The sequence below is a fragment of the Lepeophtheirus salmonis genome, chromosome 5, assembly GCF_016086655.4.
Source record: "Lepeophtheirus salmonis chromosome 5, UVic_Lsal_1.4, whole genome shotgun sequence".
In the NCBI taxonomy this organism is placed as follows: Eukaryota; Metazoa; Arthropoda; class Copepoda; order Siphonostomatoida; family Caligidae; genus Lepeophtheirus; species Lepeophtheirus salmonis.
The window spans coordinates 71105456-71124369 of record NC_052135.2 but is presented as its reverse complement, the minus strand read 5'-3'; the positions used below and the strand labels follow the sequence as shown (position 1 = coordinate 71124369).

Here is an 18914-nt window from a genome sequence, read left to right as displayed (position 1 = left end):
TGGACCTATTCACGATTGGTTTATAGTCCATAGAGGGGATTTGGGAAACTTTCCCCCTCCCATCCTCATAAAAAAAAATTAAAGCTTCCTAAATATAAAATATTATCATATAACATATATTTTATATTAAATTAAAACTTTTTCAAACAACTTTTAGAAGAAGCCTTGAGCCATGTCTGGACGGTCTATAAAAAAAAAGTATATTTGTTAATATGCAGATTGGGATTACTTATATAAAATGTCAGAAATTGGGGGTTGGGGTCGAAATTTGCCAATCGACTTGGGTTTGAGTACATTTTGAAGACTTGATCTCAAAATCAAATACTTTAGACTTGACTTTTGACGCTGAGGATCCCAACTCTACTTTGACTAGAAAAGTATTTTATACTTAACTCGAGAATAGTCTTAACAACATGAAGGAGGGAGCCTATATTATAATTTTGGACTTAAAATAAATCTGAGAACTCCAGCTACATAGAGTTGATAAAAATGTTGAAGGTGAAGGTCTTGAACTGGAATCGACGAAAATATTTAAAGAACTTAGACTTGAAGTGCAAGGACTTTTTCCCACCTCTGTAAAACGTTGTTCCCAAATTCTGCCTCTGTGATCAATGATTTAAAACAAATTTACGCAAGTGTTACCTCATATGCTAATTATGAGATACTGCATAAAAACCAAAAAAAACTTCCTTTAATATTAACGTGGTTCGATTAAAAATCGAGTTTTTTCTTTAAAAAATGAACAAAAATTTAGATAATTTTCTTATCTAAAATAACAAATTTTACAAGTTAAAGGGCCCCACATCTTTCTTTGACGCGATCCAACGTCTTATAAAACCCACACTGTAATTCATATCGCCACATAAAAAAAAATTATACTATGGTAAATAAAAATGAACATTTTTAGATTATTATCTTAGATATTATTTTTTCTTAAAATATTGTAGTATCACTGGTCAAAAAATGACCGTATTCATGTATGGTCATCACTCATTAATCATAAACTATCTTTGAAAATCCAGTGTCTTAAAAAGCGTGACAACTTGTTCTGGACTGCCCTATGATTAGAATGAAAATACAAAATGTATGGTATTTAACAAAGGTTTAGTGAGTTAATTTTAATGTATATCTTCTAGATGAATGATCAAATATGTTTCTTTATTTTCTTTTTCCATCAGCTAAGCAACACGGTGTATGAATGGTTTAAACTGTTTTGATTGGATGAACGAACATAGTCACAGACCATAGTTCCTTGAGTATGTAGTATGAAACTCTACGTACAAAATATCAATCCATGATGAATATAACGTCACTCCCCTGTTTACAACTACAGTAAAACTAATAGTAATATCAAGTTTTTACTTAGCGCTTTTAAAAGAAGCCCAACTTAATACTTCATTCTTCTTTATTGCATGAAGGAGCGAGATCTACGCATACTAATAGTAATTTTTTTGTCAATAGTTTACAGACTTATCTCTTGGGGGAACATTATAGACTCATATTTAAAAGATAATCATTTATCATGGGTGAAATTTACACGTTGGAAGAAGTCAAGAAACATAATGGAAGTAGTAAAGATTCCAATTCCGTTTGGACGATCATTGATAATCAAGTCTACGACGTATCCAATTTCTTGGACGAGGTTTGTATTGTTATTATTTATGATGTACATTTTATATTCTTGAAATATTCTTGATGTAGCACCCTGGAGGAGAGGAAGTTCTAATAGAAAATGGTGGGATGGACTCTACAGAGGCTTTTGAAGATGTGGGACATAGCTCGGACGCACGGGAAATGATGAAAGACTATTTAATTGGAGAATTAAGTGAAGTAATAATTACATTAGTGACGCATTCTAAGCTAAAGTAACCTGTACATTAATTTTGTAGACTGACCGCAAGGGATCTTCCTCTACAGGAATAAAAACATGGAATTTTGAGAAGACGGAAGAAACCAAGTCCTGGTCCTGGATCCTATATCCCGTTATTATTGCATTTGCAGCTTCAGTAGTGTACAAGTACGCAGCCTAAATACCCAGCTCAACTCAGTCAAAAGAAGTGCACTCTTCCGATACCAATTACAATTTACATACATATATAAATATATTCTTTTTATTAAGTCTGAATGGATCACAAGCTGTAAAGTACTAAATATTTATATATTTTTTCTAAATCAATAATAAATACGTAAATATGGGATTAAAAAAAAAAATAATAAGGTTCCATCATGATCGATTTTGATGAATTAATTATAATTAAAATTCCCCGTATTAAGAAATCATCCTTTTCACACTTATTTCAGATTGTCCACCTAAGATAATATATTTCAACAGATGAGGGAACCTCTTTTGACAAAAAACTGGGGATATTTAAGATTGGTTAGAGAGTTGTAGAGTCGATGATCTCTTAGCATGGTTATAATTAACCAATCTTTTACCAATGAGATACCTAAAAAACAAAAATATATAACAAATTAAGTGTCTCATAGTCAATAAAGAGAGAAAAAAAAATTACCTATCATTTTTTATGTGTTCGTAAAGTTTCTTAAATTGATCCAATTGAAGATTTACGAAAAAAACGGTCACAATAACAGAGAGACAAAAAGTATAAATGTAGCGTTGGATAACAATCAGTAACATCTGATCCGAAAAAAGAAGCGGCGCTATTGAATGGGCAATAATGTAGGGCACAGAGAGGGATAAACCAAGATAAGTACAGACAGGCATTATGATAGACATAATCAAGAATTTCAAATCAAGTCCTCGGATTCCGTCATTGCATAGTCTTATAATAGCTGCCTTGAGCCACCAGTCTGGACCTATTCTCGTCAGACCAATTACAATTTTAGTATACAGAACTCCAAAAGCCAAATCTTGCCATAAGATATAGACTGGTGTTTGATGTAGTGGTACCCTTAGGGGCATGAGTAGAACCAATTCCAGTAGTACGCCTGCCATTAGAGGAATTACAATCATCAAAAGAAAAACTGCGATAAGAGCTTTCAAACCCTGTGTATAATCAATCAGCAACATATATTTGAAAGGTTAATGAATATATTGATTTTGATTTACTTACAATTAGACCCCATTCCCTTATAGTTATAGAAAGCTGCTTCCATCCTTGACTGATCCATCCCACAAATAAAGTGATTCCTTTAATAAGAGACAAACAAACGAATAATCCTAGAGCCAATGTGTACAATTCGTAAAATCGCCTGTTGTCTCTCAGCCAAATGCCGAAAAGCTTTCGCCCAAACCATACAGGAACCAACATTCCAATGAGAGAAACAATCAGCCATGACAATAACATTAACACAAAAAGTCCCATGATCTAAAATTAAAAAAATAGAATGATGAAAAGAAGAACTTATCTCTTTGAATAGCTTGACTTACCTTAGCTGGCAAAAACCTAGGTTTATCATATGATTGATAGCGTGTTGGACCTTCTCTAAAATGAAAGGCTTGATGAGCTGCTCGAAGGCCACCTTCTTCATTTGGAGGTTGGGCGGGTGGTGGAACTTCTTGAATGGGAACATTATCATCCTGTTCATCTTCGTCATCCTTATCACCTTCTGCATCCACTTCATCTCCAAATAAATAGGATTTGAGATCTAATATACCTGAAGCTCCTAAACACCATAGACGAATGGCCCTTTTAAGCCATTCTCTCATGTTATTATGATCTTGAAGAGCAGGTAATATGACAAGTACGAGAAATAGTTCCATAATTAGCTCATCCACAGGAGAATCACTGAAATTTGATAAATGTTCATGGTAACTCAGTAATTTTATTTCATGGATGTTAAATGTTTATTCCATAATTGAAATACAAACTTACGGAGGTTGAGCAGTTTGGTAAGGCAGAAAGTTGACGAAATAATGCTTAATGATTCTTGATGGGATATACAGCATAACCAGAATAGAAGTGCCAAACATAACAAGGGATGCACAAAATCTTCGCAAGTGTTTTAAGACAGAAAGATGAATCATTTCTTGGATTGGGTTAAAGTCTGGATCATTTAGATTTCTGATAAACCACAGCACTCCAGGTCGTAGAATTTCGCGCAATAAAATAACGAATGATGCAAAATAAAATACATAAATCATACCAATAAGCCAATGCATAAAAAGAGATGTTTCAGGAGATTTATGATAGCTGGCTTGACGGTCCTAGATAATAAGGAGTACATAGCATAATAAGAAGTTTATATATGAAGAGCACATACCTTTAAAGTAGCATCAAACAAGGACAAGGAACAAATGTCTAACCACCATCCACAAACCACAGGGAATACAAATATTTCAACGACCAAAAGTAATGCAACTTTGACAACAACGTAGCACTGTCCCAGAAACCTGGATACTTTTCTAAGCTTCAAAATACTAGTGATACTATGTATGACGACGAGGCTCACACCGGAGATGCAGTATCCATATAGAGTTGTTAGCATACCCTCAAAATGGGTTCCCCCAATGAATGATTTGAGCTCAAAGCCTAATATTGTGAAGTGCCCGATGTGATAAGGGAAAAAGGCAAAGATGAGGATAAAAAGAGTATTAAGGGAAATAGCCCAAAAAACATGCTCTAGGAAAACAAGCGATCCATCAAAGCCAAAGATCCTTTCCCAAGTCATTTCCTCTGGGGGACGATCCCATTCCATAGGGTTCCATTGTCCATCATCCGGATGAGGTGCTTCAGCGGGATCTAATATTTCTGGAGCAGCAGGTTCCACCGGGACGTTTTCTTCCTGTTCCGCCTCCTCCACTTCTTGTTGATTAGCATCCGGGGGGTCCTCAGCAGGCGGAGGGTCATCCTGCTGCGGATTGGGTTGCTCTGGCTGTTGATGCTGTAGATGTGCATTGTCTTCCATATCCAGCCATTCCGGGCCTCCTCCGTGCAGCATTTGATCTTTGAGCCAAAAGAGTCCGATGAATGCCAAGAGCGTGAGGAAGACCACAACACAGCCTTGGGAAATGTCTGAAGTGAGATTTTCCGTGGAAAAGATGTGGAGGGGAAGGCAGATGATGGAGCTGAGGGACCCCGAGAACAGGCTCCGATAAATACGACAAGCCGTGAGCGGAAGGAGTCCGATCCAAGCCAGAGCCACGCAGGTGTCATGGACCCACACTTTGAGGACACGGGCCAGAGTGGAGCAGAGTCCGGAGAGGAGGATCCGCACTGGAAGGCGCTTGGGCATGTCCGAAGAGTAAATGGACGTGAAGGAGAAGCGATGGTTGCACAACTCGCATATCTCCTTCTTAGAATACTTGAGCCACTGCAGCAAACACTCCTCGTGGATAAACTTGATAGATCCTGTACAAATACAAGGGTGGAACAGGGGACGCTCAGATCCACCCTCACTACGGCACACACGGCACAAATCCCCAGAAGAACCCGTCTCGTCCTCCATTCTCACGCCTCACAAAATCACTTTCAACTTCTCGAACGCCCAATTACTAATTAGGAATATCTTTTCCAATCCAATCCAATCCAATACCAGACAATTTGACTTTTCTTCCAACTTAATCTCATTGGCCATTGGCCATTCATCACCTTCTTTTTCTTTTCTTCTAGTCTTTCCCTTTTTACTTTTCCCCTCCTCCTTCTCCTTCACTCTTACTCAGCTTACTTCTCCTTCTAGCTTCGCCTAAAACTTTAAACCAAAGACTTTCAAGCCTTAAAACAATAGTAAAGCTTCGGGAGAACACGGGTCGTGGAGTTCTCTTTTTTCTTCACAAAAGGTGTCGCTTTTTATTATGCCAGAGATGACGTCATTTTATAAGCTTTGTTTCATTTCGCAGAGTTTACCAGTAGCAAGGCTGAATTCATCGAGGTTGCAAAGTTAGTGAGACTTGAAGATAATAATATTCAAATATACTCCACGACCCTAGCGGACAAAAAAAGTGTCACAACGACCATTACCTTTTACAAATATGCATCACGTTATCTTCGTCTCCCTACTTTGTTTTAAACCTTTAATTCCGCCTTCTTTGCACCTCTCCGCTCTCAGATCATTTCCCTCCCCCCTTTCTACCTTCGCCTTTGATCCATCCATCATCACTCGTATCATTGTCATGTAACTTGAAAATGGCAAATGATATAATATATGTTGCATTTTATGGGGGCAATGAATAACGCGACTCTTTAATACAGAGTCATCAAATGCTAATTTTAGCAAATACAAATATAGGGCTTCATTATTTTACCTTTCGCTTTCTTTGCAGGGAACATTTACGGTTAAAAACAACATAAGCCACGGGATTAGAGTAGACCCAATGGGAACATGTAAAGAATCCACATGAAATCCCACAATTATGTATACAATAAGATGAAGAAGGGATATTGGAATCTAGTCATCCTTTGGGGCAATTTGACTATTGATTAGACTAAATTAGGTGTGAAAAAAGATTACATAAACATATTATGAACCATAATGGAGAAATTCTTTATGGTTTCTGAATGATAGAGGAATCGTGGGCGGGGGCGGGGAGAGTAGTGCAGTGAGTAGAGAGTAGTCAGTCACTCTAAGTAGAGCTAGGAGGAGCGGAGGAAAGTCGTATGCGGTCCGTATGACACAGTGTGAGCAAGTGACTGACGTCATGTGAAGAACTGAGTTACTTAATTATAAATAAAATTAATAATCTGAGTAAAGTTTAATATAAGTAATAAATGAAATACTCGACTAAATAGGGATGAGTGTGGCCGATGAGCTAGGGGCTAGGAGTTGAAGTTCAGGTTGAACTATTACTAGTTACAACTATTCTTTATTTAAAAGTGCATGAAATCCAATAATTTCAAAATTCGCCAAAGAAGATAGAAAAATAATATTGATATTATAATATATATGAAATTGTGAAGACTGAATGTGAATCCAGAATGGAAGTTGTGGCTCGCAGATGGAGGGATCCGGGTTGGACGGAGCTGGATATTGGCACGCTTTTTAAAAGAGAGGGTCTCTGCAAAGCTTGGAATCTCTTGGTAGAACAAGACGAAGTGAAACGTAAGTAATTCGTGACTCCTCATTAAATAATGCATTATGAATTAATTCTCATGGGCCATTACTTTTTAGTTGTGAAATGTAAAGAGGAGCCCAAGTTGAGATCCCTAAGTGGTGAGGATGCGTGGAATTGGAGAGAAGAACCAAATATCGAAGAGTTGGAACACTCTTTTCATAAGTTATTGGAGGAAGGGACCTTGATTGCAAATGAGGCCTCGTCTTCGACCCTTTTCGCACTCCGACTGCAAAGGAGACTTGTAGTACTCAAGAGAAACTGGGTAGCTCATAATAATAGTCATGGAATCCGAAAAAATGTACACATTCATAATAATAACGATAATAATTGGAGCTCTGTTCAGAAGAAAAAGAATCTCAATAATGTAATTGTACCTCATAAAACGAAGCCTGGATTTGTCGATGCTACAGATGGCCTGGCACGCCTGGGCTCAAGAGCTGCATTAAGTTTTGCGTTTGCATTCCTTAAAAGAGCATGGCGGTCTGGGGATGATACAGACTTGTGCACTGAGCTATTGAGTGAAGCACTAGAGGTTCTTCGGACTCTTCCTCCTGCCTCTCTCTTTCATACGAATTCAATATCTCCTGTTTGGTGGGAAGTTGTGGATCGTACAACCAAATTCTTACATTCCGTAATCCATTCACCTTTGGAACAAGCCATACCTCCCAAGGATAAACAAGCAGCACTCTCCCTACTCTTTGAATTTGCTGTTCAAAGAGGAACATTGCATCATTTACTTTCATTAATTTTACTTCTTCTTCAGCTTTGGGAATGTGGGCAAACTATCCACGATAATAGAGCCGCTAATGATTTTTGGAATGAAAATGGAATTCCTTTCATTCCCTTCCTTAGAAGATTTGAATCCATTGCAAGGAATGACCCTTCAAATGTTGAGGGAGATGACGAAAATGATGACGATGAAGTTGTTAATGCTACAAGTTGTTTTCTAAGATATCTGGAATATCCTGAAGACGAAAATTCTCAAATTGATTTATACCAAAGTGCTGTAATATTGATGTCTCATATTGATCGTATTGCAGAGTATCATCAACCTAAGATCTCTAAATCACCTCGCTCCTGTATTCCCAGTTCTTGTCCTAATGATAAAAATAATAAATATCAAATTATTTGGCATGAAGGGTATATCTTTCAAAAGCCATCAGAGGAAACATTATGCTTAAATAGCTTATTACCTGACGGTATCCGTATCAAATCTATTCTGCCAATATGGAAACACATTTTATTTTTGTCTGACTGCGGAAAAGTTTTTTCAAAATCCTATGATTCTAGTGTATTTGAGTTTGCATCAAAAATGGGAGAAGACTGTTTGGAGCATGATATATCTCAATTTTGGTGTTCTCCAGATGGAAAAGATATCGTTTTCCTAAGCACTAGTGGTGTTGTTCTTTCTTGGAGTCCTTTTGATGATGAAGATGCTTGCTTATTATTGGCTGATGCCCCAATAATCATTAGTACTCTCAATGATAAAGATATAGTCGAAGCTAGGGTTGTTAATAACAATTACTTTGCACTTACATCTTCTGGCGAAATTTACACTTGGAGTCTAGTTAAAACAACAAAAATATATTTGGCTCCATTTGTGATTGAATGCTTTAAAGGGAAAAACATTATTGACTTTGCTGTTTCTGACAAAGAATATGGTAGATATATTCATATAATTGCGTTATCAAATACTGGTACGGTATATACTTGGAGTGTGGATAATATTTCTAAGCAGCTAAGGGATGTTAATTGCTCAAAACTACCTCTGGCCATTGAAAAATTTCAAAAAGATGTAGTTGTGAATGTATATTGTTCTCGACAACATTTTATGGCTCTCAGTAGTGATGGAACTCTTCAATTTTGGGACACGGATACTCCACGGCTTGAAGATATGGAGATAAATGAAGCATTCTCTAAATGCATAATTAACGTGTCCGTCAGTGCGTCTTTCACTGCTTTTCTCACTCAAGATAATGAGCTTTATAAATGGACTGTCAGCGAATTTAATCAATGCATAGGCCTTTCAAATCTTGGTAAAAGTAAATTAGGGAAAATATTTATTTCTTCATCTTCTTTCTCTGAGCTTGAAATAATGTCTAGTGGGCAAAGTATTTGTGTGTGCTGTAAGGGTCCAGTTTTTGAAGAAAGTGATATTCAACAAAAAATTCCATTTGTTTTGGATCTCAAAGAGGAAACTTTTATTTACCTTGACCAACTATTAAGTCGAGTTTGGAAGCAAAGCATGGAAGGAAAACATCATGATAAATATGTCAAACAAGAAGAAGAATGCATTACTGTGTCTTGCTTGAATCTCCTCAAGTTACAATTGCATTTCATTCTAACACAAGGCCTTGATTCGAAGAAATTTATATCCGAGTCTGTTCTATTATCTTTAAAACACAAAGTTGTTGAATTGGCTAGTAGCACTGGCATTTTGGAAACCATTCAGAGAGGTGCTCAAAATCTGCTACAAGTTGGGTGGAGTATTTTATTGCCAACTGCGAATGAAAGAGCCAAAGCATTATCTTCACTCCTACCTGTTGCTAATGACTCTTCTTTTTCATCTCCATCTTCTACAAATAACGTTGGAGGTAGGCGCTTTATGACTGATTTATTAGTTTCCAGTTTAATGGCTGATGGAGGATTGGAAAATGCATTGTCTGCTGCAATAAAAGTCGAAATGAATGAGTGGGACGAGGATTGTTTGGAAAAACGAGATTCTTCTCTATTGATGTCAGAACAGGCCTTATTTGAAACGGAATCCAAAAAAACTAGGCAAATAAATTCTGATGGAAATTGCAGCAAAAATGATGCTACAATTCCATTGTTACATTTGCTCAAGCAGCTCATTCGAAACGTTGGATCCCAGACTCTGTCTCTTCTTTTTTCTGATATTCATTCATTGATTCAAGTCTGTCAATCTGAATTAAAGAGTTTAGCTCCAAATTTGAACTTACTCCTCAAATTTCAAAGAATGTTATTCCGACAGTTCTTTAAGCACATGTTAAAAGATGGAGATAAGGATATTTTATTCGGCATCACCGGAGTATTAAAAAAGTATATGGCTCTTTTAAGTGCACACATCTCAGATATATTTCCCAAAGCCTTGGTATTAGCATCTGATAATGCCCGTTCATATATTGTTTGTGCAACGATTCTTGAGAGTGACGCCATAGGGGTTCTATTCCCTGAATTCATTCTAAGTCTTACATTAGTACATTTAGAAAGCCCGGATGCGCTTACTCAACTTCATGCCGAATCTCTTATCTCCTGGTTAAGACTTTTAGATCAATTTAACAAAATGGCACCTGGAACGGAAAAAGAAGATGTAGATGATATGCTATGGCCTGGTAGTACACGATATCCATCATCATCAGGCTCAAGACTAACTCCTGACGACAATTTATTACCAAATATTCGAAAAGCTGATTTGGAAAATCATAATGCAGATGGGGGCCTTTGGGTCATCATACATGGCCGTGTTTATGATATCAAAGATTATAGTTTTGCGGGAAAAGAAGAGTTTTCTAATATGGTGCAATTTGGTTGCATCGACGTTACAACAACGCTGAAGGAGTTGTCCTCTTCTGAATCAATTATGGAACAGCTTCAGCCTTGCTTGATTGGCCATTTTAGAGACCATGACATGGAAGTAATATGTCCAGATCTTTTTGTGGATATTCATAATTATTATTCACCCTTCATAGATCTGGAAAGGAATCTATCATTTTTTCTGGGTTCTTTTAATCGAAAATTGTTCAAGAGTATGGAAATTACATCTACGGAAATTTCTTGTTCCAAATGGACTAATTCTTTATTTATGAAAGGCGGTTTGAAAATTATTTCCCCAATCAATCCATTTGACGAAGAAAAAGGAGAGGTGAAGAGCACTGTGAGTTCCTCTTCCGTTACTCCTATTTCAACTACTCCTGATGCTGATATTGGTAATCCTTGTTTGAAGTTTGAAAATGAAAGTAAAAAGCACGATATCATTCTTCATAATCTTATCGAAAACAATGTAATGGATCCTCAAGTTGATATTTTTTTGAAAGAATGCAACGAAGCCAGTCGTGGAAGACGACTTGTTATGCATATGAACTTTCCTTCTGATCATTCTGTAGAAGAAGCAGGGAGAGCTATTCTTGCTGTATTGATTAAGTATCAAGGGCTTGAAACAGATGTGACATCGTTGGTTGAGAGAAAAACTCTATCAAAAGCCCTAATTGAAACACTTAAGGTCGCTCATACAGCCAAATGGAAGCTTATTCGAACTAGGCAAGAATCGGGGAAATCTTACAAGGAAGTATGTTCCTCTGTTATTGAAAAATGCCGCTTCTTATTTCACGAAATTCGACCCTTCTATACGGTTCAAGGAGGGTTAAACAAACTTCCTATTCTATATAAGGATTGTTCCTTTAAAAATGCAGTTAAGCGGGTCATGGCTAAGCGGAAACAATTCAAGGGCCATTCTTCTGAAATTCAACCACTTCGTACTGAAGACATATTAAATGCCAGTATTCAAAGTAGTGAAGCATTGGGAATATATAAATCGAATAAGGCTCCACAAGGGTCTGTAACAAGTGGAAGTAATACTTATAGTAATGTATTATTGACTCCCTCGACTGTCGAAAATGAACTTCAACAACTCCAAAAGCAGCAAATTCTTTGGCAACAACAAGTCAAAAATAGATTAAGGCAGGAAGAGAAGGATGCTACAGTCTCTACTCATTCCTCTATTCATGCAGATGAAAATGAGGATGTGGATGATGAGGCAAAGGATGAAGACTCCAAGAAGCAAGACATTGTTGATTATTTATCCAACAACTCTTCTGAAGTTGATATGAATTCCTCATCATTATCCGATTCCATTTGTGATGCTAAGAACTATAATAGGATACAGGAATTTAATAATGAGACTTCCAATGAGGATGAAAATGACAATGAGGAGAATAAGGACGAGTCATTAAAAGAATTAGAAATTGGTGATGATCATGATGACAAAGGAGATTATACTAAAAGTTTTGTCGGTATAGCGGATACCAATGAAGAAAAAAAAGGCATTGATGCTAATTTCTCCACATCACTTATGCAAGGTATTGTCGAATTCGTCACTGCTGAAGAAGAAAATTCAAGCAACAATGTGAATGAATTGAGAATGACTTTACATCATCAAGTAAAGCGGTCGCAGATTCGACTCCGTGGAATAAAAGAGATGAATGCCTTATTAAACCTTAGTGGAGATCTTTTACCATCAAGTAAATATTACATTTTGTCTGGTTGGCTTGGACTAAGAATTAAAAAATCAAATACATCTTCCATTCTTCCTCAGTGTCTCTCACATATTGCCATAATTCCTGCCTATAATAGAGCTCAAATTATCTTAGAATACTCAAACACATTGGAGTGGATAGCTAAAGAATTAAATAGGTTAGTTGCTGAGGCAACTGTAAAGATTGGATCACGTATTCCCAAGGGTGCTCGGATGAAGGAAAGTATTAATCATAGGGATCAACATGGAATCGGTACATTATCCTCTTCTAGATTTTTATTGTCCCTCATTGGAATGTTATACTGTGAAATAGAAGGCCAAGAACTGGGTCTTTTACTTAACATGAAGGTCTTATCAAGTGTGCAATCGCTTTTTCAATTAATTGGTCCAGATCTAAATCCTCAGAAAGTGAATGACAATTTAGATGCCACTCAAACAATCTTTGAGGATATGCTTGAAAGATCAAAGAATAGTCCTACTCCTTTGTCAGGGATGGAACTGGCAAGACTCATGAAAAATGGTACCAGGGTCGTTCGTGGAGTAGACTGGAAGTGGGTAAATCAAGATGGCCCACCTCCTTCTGAAGGGCGTGTAATTGGAGAATTAGGTGAAGATGGCTGGATTCGAGTTCAATGGGATAATGGTACCACGAATTCTTACCGTATGGGTAAGGAGGGAAGATATGATCTGAAATTGGCCGAGCCCCCCCTCTATATCCGAATCAGAAACTGAATCTGAGAAGGAGGATGAAGATCTAGGGGATTCTACTTCAGATCATTCTATGTTTAAAACACCCTCAAAACTCATAAAAACGTCTTGTGTTAGACTTCTAAAAATTTTCACTATCACTTTCGGTCTCTATGCTAAATGTATCCCTAAAGTAGCTGCCCTAAATTTTGCATCCTTTTTGCGTAATCTTGTCAAGAAGAAACAATTATGTGAAAGTTTTTTCGAGGGACAAACACATTTCCTTCGAAATCAAGATGGGGAATGGGCTAATTTGGGTTTTTTTACGTGCAATATCCTCAACTCCCTCCATGTGTCAATTATTATGCTCTTCTTCCTGGATTGAGTTACTTTTTACAATAGTTGAATCATCAAATAAGTTTCGTAAAAACTTACCGACGCAAATACAAGCTTTGAGACTTCTTAAAATTATTTTACCTCACTCTAGTCTTGATTCAGAAAGTCAAGCAAATGTACAAGAGCGTCTATTTCGACTCCTTGGACATTGTGCATTAATGTGTCGTGTTGATGGCTCTTATTTTGGCGATCAGGGCTTGCTTCAGAAAATAGAAAAAGGTAGAGGAACACGAGTAGCACTTACGGCTAGTCATTCGTCAACCATTGTGGAAGAAGCCATTAGTCTTCTCCGCGTTTTACACGGATTGCCAGAATGGTCGAACAAGATCAATGACTATATTTGCCTCAAACTAAGTTTGGTACACGAAATCGTGTCAGAAATTCCAATTTTACAGATGCAATTGGATGAAAGTGAACAAGACAAGTTTACCCTTCAGCAATCAGCTATTATGGCTTCTTTGGCTGTAATGGGGGGTTTTGATCTGAGGCCTAGACTTGGTGGTACAGTCAGGCTTGTTGAGTGTGGAAGTAAAGCTACTATTACTGGAATAAATTTAAGTGGAAAAATCTGTGTTCAGGTTACAGAATCATATGAGACAAGGAAGGTTCCTTTAAGTAAAATTCAAAATTATGATATGAGCCAGTTTCATCTTGAAAAATTTACTAATCGTTGTGAGGATGCAATCAGAATAGCCACTAGTCTCTTTGTGTTATCAGTTCAAGATTTTAGGATTGATAAAGATAAATGGAGAATACTATCGGATAAAGCTGATGCCATAAACATTGCTTTACTGAGACAGCAACAACAAAGATTAGCTGTTCTTAAAGCAATCAGAATATTCTTTCCTCATCAAAATACTCTTCGTCATATACTCAAGCAACCGGTAATTAAATATGGTTTTAATCAGTTTTATTTCTTAATTTTATCAACACTTTTTATTTTTTAAAGGTTATTTATGGTTCAACTTCTTCTGAAACAATACCAGACGATGTGGACTATGAATCACATTCTGGTAGAAGTGTTCTTCTTATTCAGCGATTATTAGCTAAAGCCACGCAACCGTCTCCTGCAAAGTTTATGTTTTCCATTGAGGAACTTGAATCTGCTGCTTTGACAGTATCTCAATATTTGGCTTCAGCTTCTGCAGTTAAACGCATAGGATTCTCAGTTTGTCCAAATGGAAGTTCAAATGTCGAAGGGAATTCTCCTAAGCCTTCAAATGATATCCAAAATGTTAATCTGAGTAATGGTAATCCCCCTTCATTGTCGTCGAAGGAAATTCACAAGAAGAGTCGTCTAAGATCATTTAAGACTTCGACTTCCCCGCCCACTTCAACCGTTCAACTATTAATGGAAATGGGGTTTTGTCGAAAAGTTGTAGAATATGCTATCAATACTATTGGTGGGGTTTCGGGTATCGCTCCTAGTCCAGAAAGTATAGTAGGGTGGCTGTTAGAGAATGAAGAGCGCTTAGATTTTTATGATGATCAACAGGAGGAAGTTGAAGACTCCGACTCGGACTCCGATTCAATTAAATCATTTTCAATTGAAGATATTGATGCTAGTGGTGCAAGTGAGGTTGGGGCGGTTGGAGGATTATCATCCCAAGCATCAGATTCTTATAAGCATAGGAATGATTTTACGAGTAATGATGAATACGCTCAGTATGTACGTGATATAATTCAGGTGGGAATGATGGTTCGATGCCGTCGGACTTATGAAGAAGTTTACGAAGGAGATATAGGAAGGGTCATTATATTAGATCGGCATGTTTTGCATGATCTTAACGTTCAAGTTGACTGGCAGAGAAAAGGTGGAACTTACTGGGTCAGATACATTCATATTGAAATTATCGGTCACGATGGACTATCCAATCCACTGACAAATGTGAATAGTTTGATTAAAATTGGCGATAGCGTTCGAGTTAAGTCTACTGTTCATAACCCATGGTATAAGTGGGGATGCATCAATCACAACTCTATTGGCGTTGTTACAAGTATAAACCCTAATGGTAATATTATTGTGGATTTTCCTCTACAAAATAATTGGACTGGATTAGTGAGTGAGATGGAAGTTGTCCAATGTTTTCATTCTAGAGTAACATGTGATGGCTGTGATCAATCTCCTATTACAGGACCTCGTTTTAAGTGTAAAACATGTGAGGATTTTGATTATTGTGAAACTTGCTTTAATCGTAAAAAAGCGCACAAGCACGGATTTCTTAAAATAGGAGAACCTGGAGGTTCTTCGATTTATGTGGGTAAACCTGGACGAGCAAGCTTTCGTGACTCCACACCATTGTATTCTTCCAAATTTATAACTGAGTGGACTCAAATAATTAAGCATGTAAGTGTTTCATCTAGAGAAAGTTTAATGAATCGTTTGATGGACGACAACACATTAACCTACTGGCAAAGTGCTAGTGGTAAAGGTAGGCATTGGATTCGTCTTGAAATTAAACCTGATATTGTGGTTCATAGTTTAAAAGTTAAACTGGATCCAGCCGACAATACCTATATGCCTTCTTCGATTATGATCTCAGTTGGAGACAATCCTAATGCACTAACCGAAATTGATAAAATCAGTGTTTCAGTGAATGATAAATTAGTGAATCTTCTCAATAATACTTTGGACTATCATCGATTTATAGAAATTGGAATACGACAAGTACAAAATGGAGTTACTGATTGCAAAGTATATGGGATAGAAATAAGTGGTCAGAAGTTGGCAGATTTAGAACATAGTTATTCTATGAATTCATTTTTAGCATCAGATGCTGAAGACTGTGAAGACTCCTCTTCTGGAACAGGATCTTCAAAATCTGAAGGAAAAAGAGATTCAAATTCAACTAAAGTTTTTGTGTGGGGTTTAAATGACAAAGATCAGTTGGGTGGTCTAAAGGGATCTAAGATTAAGCTCCCTGTCTATTCAGAAATATTATCTAATTTAAAACCGACTTGCATTGCCGGTGGATCAAAATCTCTTTTTGTTGTCACTCAAGATGGTAAAGTTTACGCATGTGGAGAGGGAACTAATGGTAGACTTGGTCTAAGTAACAGTTGTAATGTTACAATACCAAAGCAAATGACGGCTCTTTCACAGTATGTTGTTAAAAAAGTGGCTGTGCATTCTGGTGGAAAACATGCTATGGCCCTAACTGTTGATGGTCGTGTATTTTCATGGGGAGAAGGAGACGATGGCAAATTGGGGCATTGCTCAAGAGCTCCTATTCCAAAGCCCAGATTAATTGAGGCACTTAAGTCTAAAAGAGTGAGGGATATCGCATGCGGAAGTTCACATAGTGCTGCCATCACATCAAATGGAGAATTATATACCTGGGGTTGTGGAGAGTATGGCCGTCTTGGACATGGAGATAATATTACACAAATGAGGCCAAAACAAGTGAAAACGCTAGCCGGCAAACGAGTTATTCAGGTTGCTTGTGGAAGCAGAGACGCTCAAACTCTTGCCTTGACTGATGATGGGATGGTTTATTCTTGGGGCGATGGGGACTTTGGAAAACTAGGTAGAGGAGGGAGTGAAGGCTGTAACAAACCTCAAAATGTAGAAAAGCTTAATGGAGTTGGTGTTTGCCAAATCGAATGCGGAGCTCAATTTTCTTTGGCTTTATCTAGGAATGGTCTGGTAATTATAATCTTTAATTATTATATAATATTCTTATTGAGTATTGGGTTGAGCCTGCAGGTAAGAACCCGGATACAGCGCTGAAATATAAAAGAAAGTGCCTTACAGGGGGCTGGTTAAAAATCGACATTTTCTCTTTAAAAAGAAAGATCAACTCATTTCAGCAAATCTTCCATTACAATTATTATCTGATGTTCCAAGCTCTTTGAAGGAGTTAAATTACTCTTTTCAAAATTAACTATAAGACCTAGACATTATTAAACTTTTTTAACAGTAAAAGTTTATTGAATATGTAAGTTAGGTTCAAAGTTTTGTAAAATTAAATCATAAAAACAAAAGAAACGGCTAATGTCTAAATTTGATCTAAAAAAATCTCGAGACAGAGTTAAGATCAAAAGACATAAAAGTAAATTGCCAGTAATACCCTTTTTATTCAAAACAAAAATACTTATGATGTTCTGGATAAATTCTGACCGTTTATCAAACTGAAATGATGGCATCAATTAATGTTTTTTAATTAAAATGGCGTATGTGGTAATTAAAGACAGCACAATTAGACGTAAAAAGTGTAACTTTGACACAACCTATAACCTAGTGTGTAAATAAATAACATTTGACGCTTCTAGTACAAATTTGAAACTCCGTGCCTATGGTTAGTCATATTTCCCGTGTTTTTTTTAAATTATCTATCTATGTAGTATGGGCGTACTACTGAGATCAAGGATTCTCAACCTTTTTTTAGGGATGTACCACTTGTAAAATATTTATTTAACCCAAGTATCCCCTTACCAACACAAAGTCCAGGGGCATCTGGAGGATTATATTTTGGAGGGGAGGCTTGGTTTTTGGATTTTTTTTTTAAAGAAATCCAAAAATTAAAATTTGTTGCATATAACAACATTAAATTAAAAAATCCACAGCCATTTATTAAAAAAAAATCAAAAATTCCATAGCTATTCTCAACAAGGTAAGTTTTTCTAGGAAAAAAATTTCACAATCCACAGTTGATCACAAAAAATGAAATTTTTGTAAAAAAATTTAAATACTAAATTTTTTGGTGAAAAATTTAAAAATCCATATCTATTCACAGAAAATTTAATTAAATTTCAAACATAAAATTTTTTGAAAAATTAAATTTTCTATTAAAAAACAAAAGTTTCTCAATTTGGGAGGGCTATATCCCCTCTAGCACACCTCCTGCGGACTAGAGTTACCTGTCATGTACCACTCTTAAATATACTTTCAAAATCTCTAGTACTCTCTGGAGTGTCTCCAAGTGGTACACGTACCCCCATTTGAGGACCACTGACTAAAATAATAATCAATATCAAGGAAGGGATATGTGTAATTTAAAAAATAAGTTTACCGAGTAGATAAGGGAAAACAGTTGATGCGTGTGCTCTTTCTTCTTTTTTGTTCCTTATTTAATAAATGTGCGTGTGTTAATATCTCCCTCTCAAAGCCGAATTCTCGCCTATCATTGTTGTTAATTGTCTTACAAATGCATAATAAATAGAATATATATTAATTTAAATATGATTGCAACATTTTCCCTGCACTAATGCTATTTTAAATGGTGAAGGTTCTCCTCTTTATAGCAGTAATTAATTCTTTTTCTCCCTCCAAAATCATATAAAAGGCAGCTGATATTAATAAAGGTCTTAAATCAGGTCTAATTTATTCGACTATATAACGGAATAATTAAAAAATAGTAATAAGCTCCAAAATTCATTTAAATTCCCTAATTATGAGATAAGGATTTTAATACCTTAATCATTTATGTTAAGTCATCACAATATCGTTAAAAATTGCATAATTCAAGATTGATCAATTTTTAGTCTTAACAAACTTTTATTAATTGAGTTATGTTTGGGAAACCTTCAAGTCATTTTTATGTAATG

At 36.4% G+C, this 18914-nt stretch overlaps 3 protein-coding genes across 5 annotated transcripts in view; 2 read left to right on the top strand and 1 right to left on the bottom strand.

Moving 5' to 3' along the window:
- The first annotated feature begins 1204 nt into the window (after positions 1–1204).
- On the top strand, positions 1205–2280 carry Cyt-b5 (Cytochrome b5). 2 transcript variants are annotated; one of them, XM_040712766.2, is made up of 4 exons: positions 1205–1344; positions 1462–1642; positions 1702–1830; positions 1890–2280. In XM_040712766.2, the coding sequence occupies exons 2-4, from the start codon at positions 1523–1525 to the stop codon at positions 2028–2030; spliced, it is 390 nt and encodes a 129-aa protein (XP_040568700.1). In that variant the 5' UTR covers positions 1205–1344; positions 1462–1522; the 3' UTR covers positions 2031–2280. The 2 variants fall into 2 exon arrangements, with proteins under 2 accessions (XP_040568700.1, XP_040568699.1); XM_040712765.2 differs by lacking the exon at positions 1205–1344 and having other exon boundaries at positions 1397–1642.
- Positions 2084–5822, bottom strand: LOC121118208 (E3 ubiquitin-protein ligase MARCHF6). Of its 2 annotated transcripts, none has more exons than XR_011780384.1 (6): positions 4225–5822; positions 3837–4168; positions 3392–3749; positions 3075–3329; positions 2514–2949; positions 2084–2447 (listed from the first exon to the last, which is right to left on the bottom strand). XR_011780384.1 is itself a non-coding variant. In XM_040712761.2 (6 exons), the coding sequence occupies exons 1-6, from the start codon at positions 5407–5409 to the stop codon at positions 2369–2371; spliced, it is 2703 nt and encodes a 900-aa protein (XP_040568695.1). In that variant the 5' UTR covers positions 5410–5822; the 3' UTR covers positions 2084–2368. The 2 variants fall into 2 exon arrangements, 1 of the variants encoding a protein (XP_040568695.1); XM_040712761.2 differs by having other exon boundaries at positions 2514–3007.
- Positions 5823–6365: 543 nt separating this feature from the next.
- The window catches only part of LOC121118213 (E3 ubiquitin-protein ligase HERC2-like), a 33489-nt gene continuing 20940 nt past the window's right edge, over positions 6366–18914 (top strand). Inside the window, 5 exon segments of the mRNA XM_040712767.2 lie at positions 6366–6999; positions 7069–12986; positions 12988–13290; positions 13292–14251; positions 14317–17013. Of these exon segments, the coding sequence (XP_040568701.2) occupies positions 6876–6999; positions 7069–12986; positions 12988–13290; positions 13292–14251; positions 14317–17013 (10002 nt within the window). The 5' untranslated portion in view covers positions 6366–6875.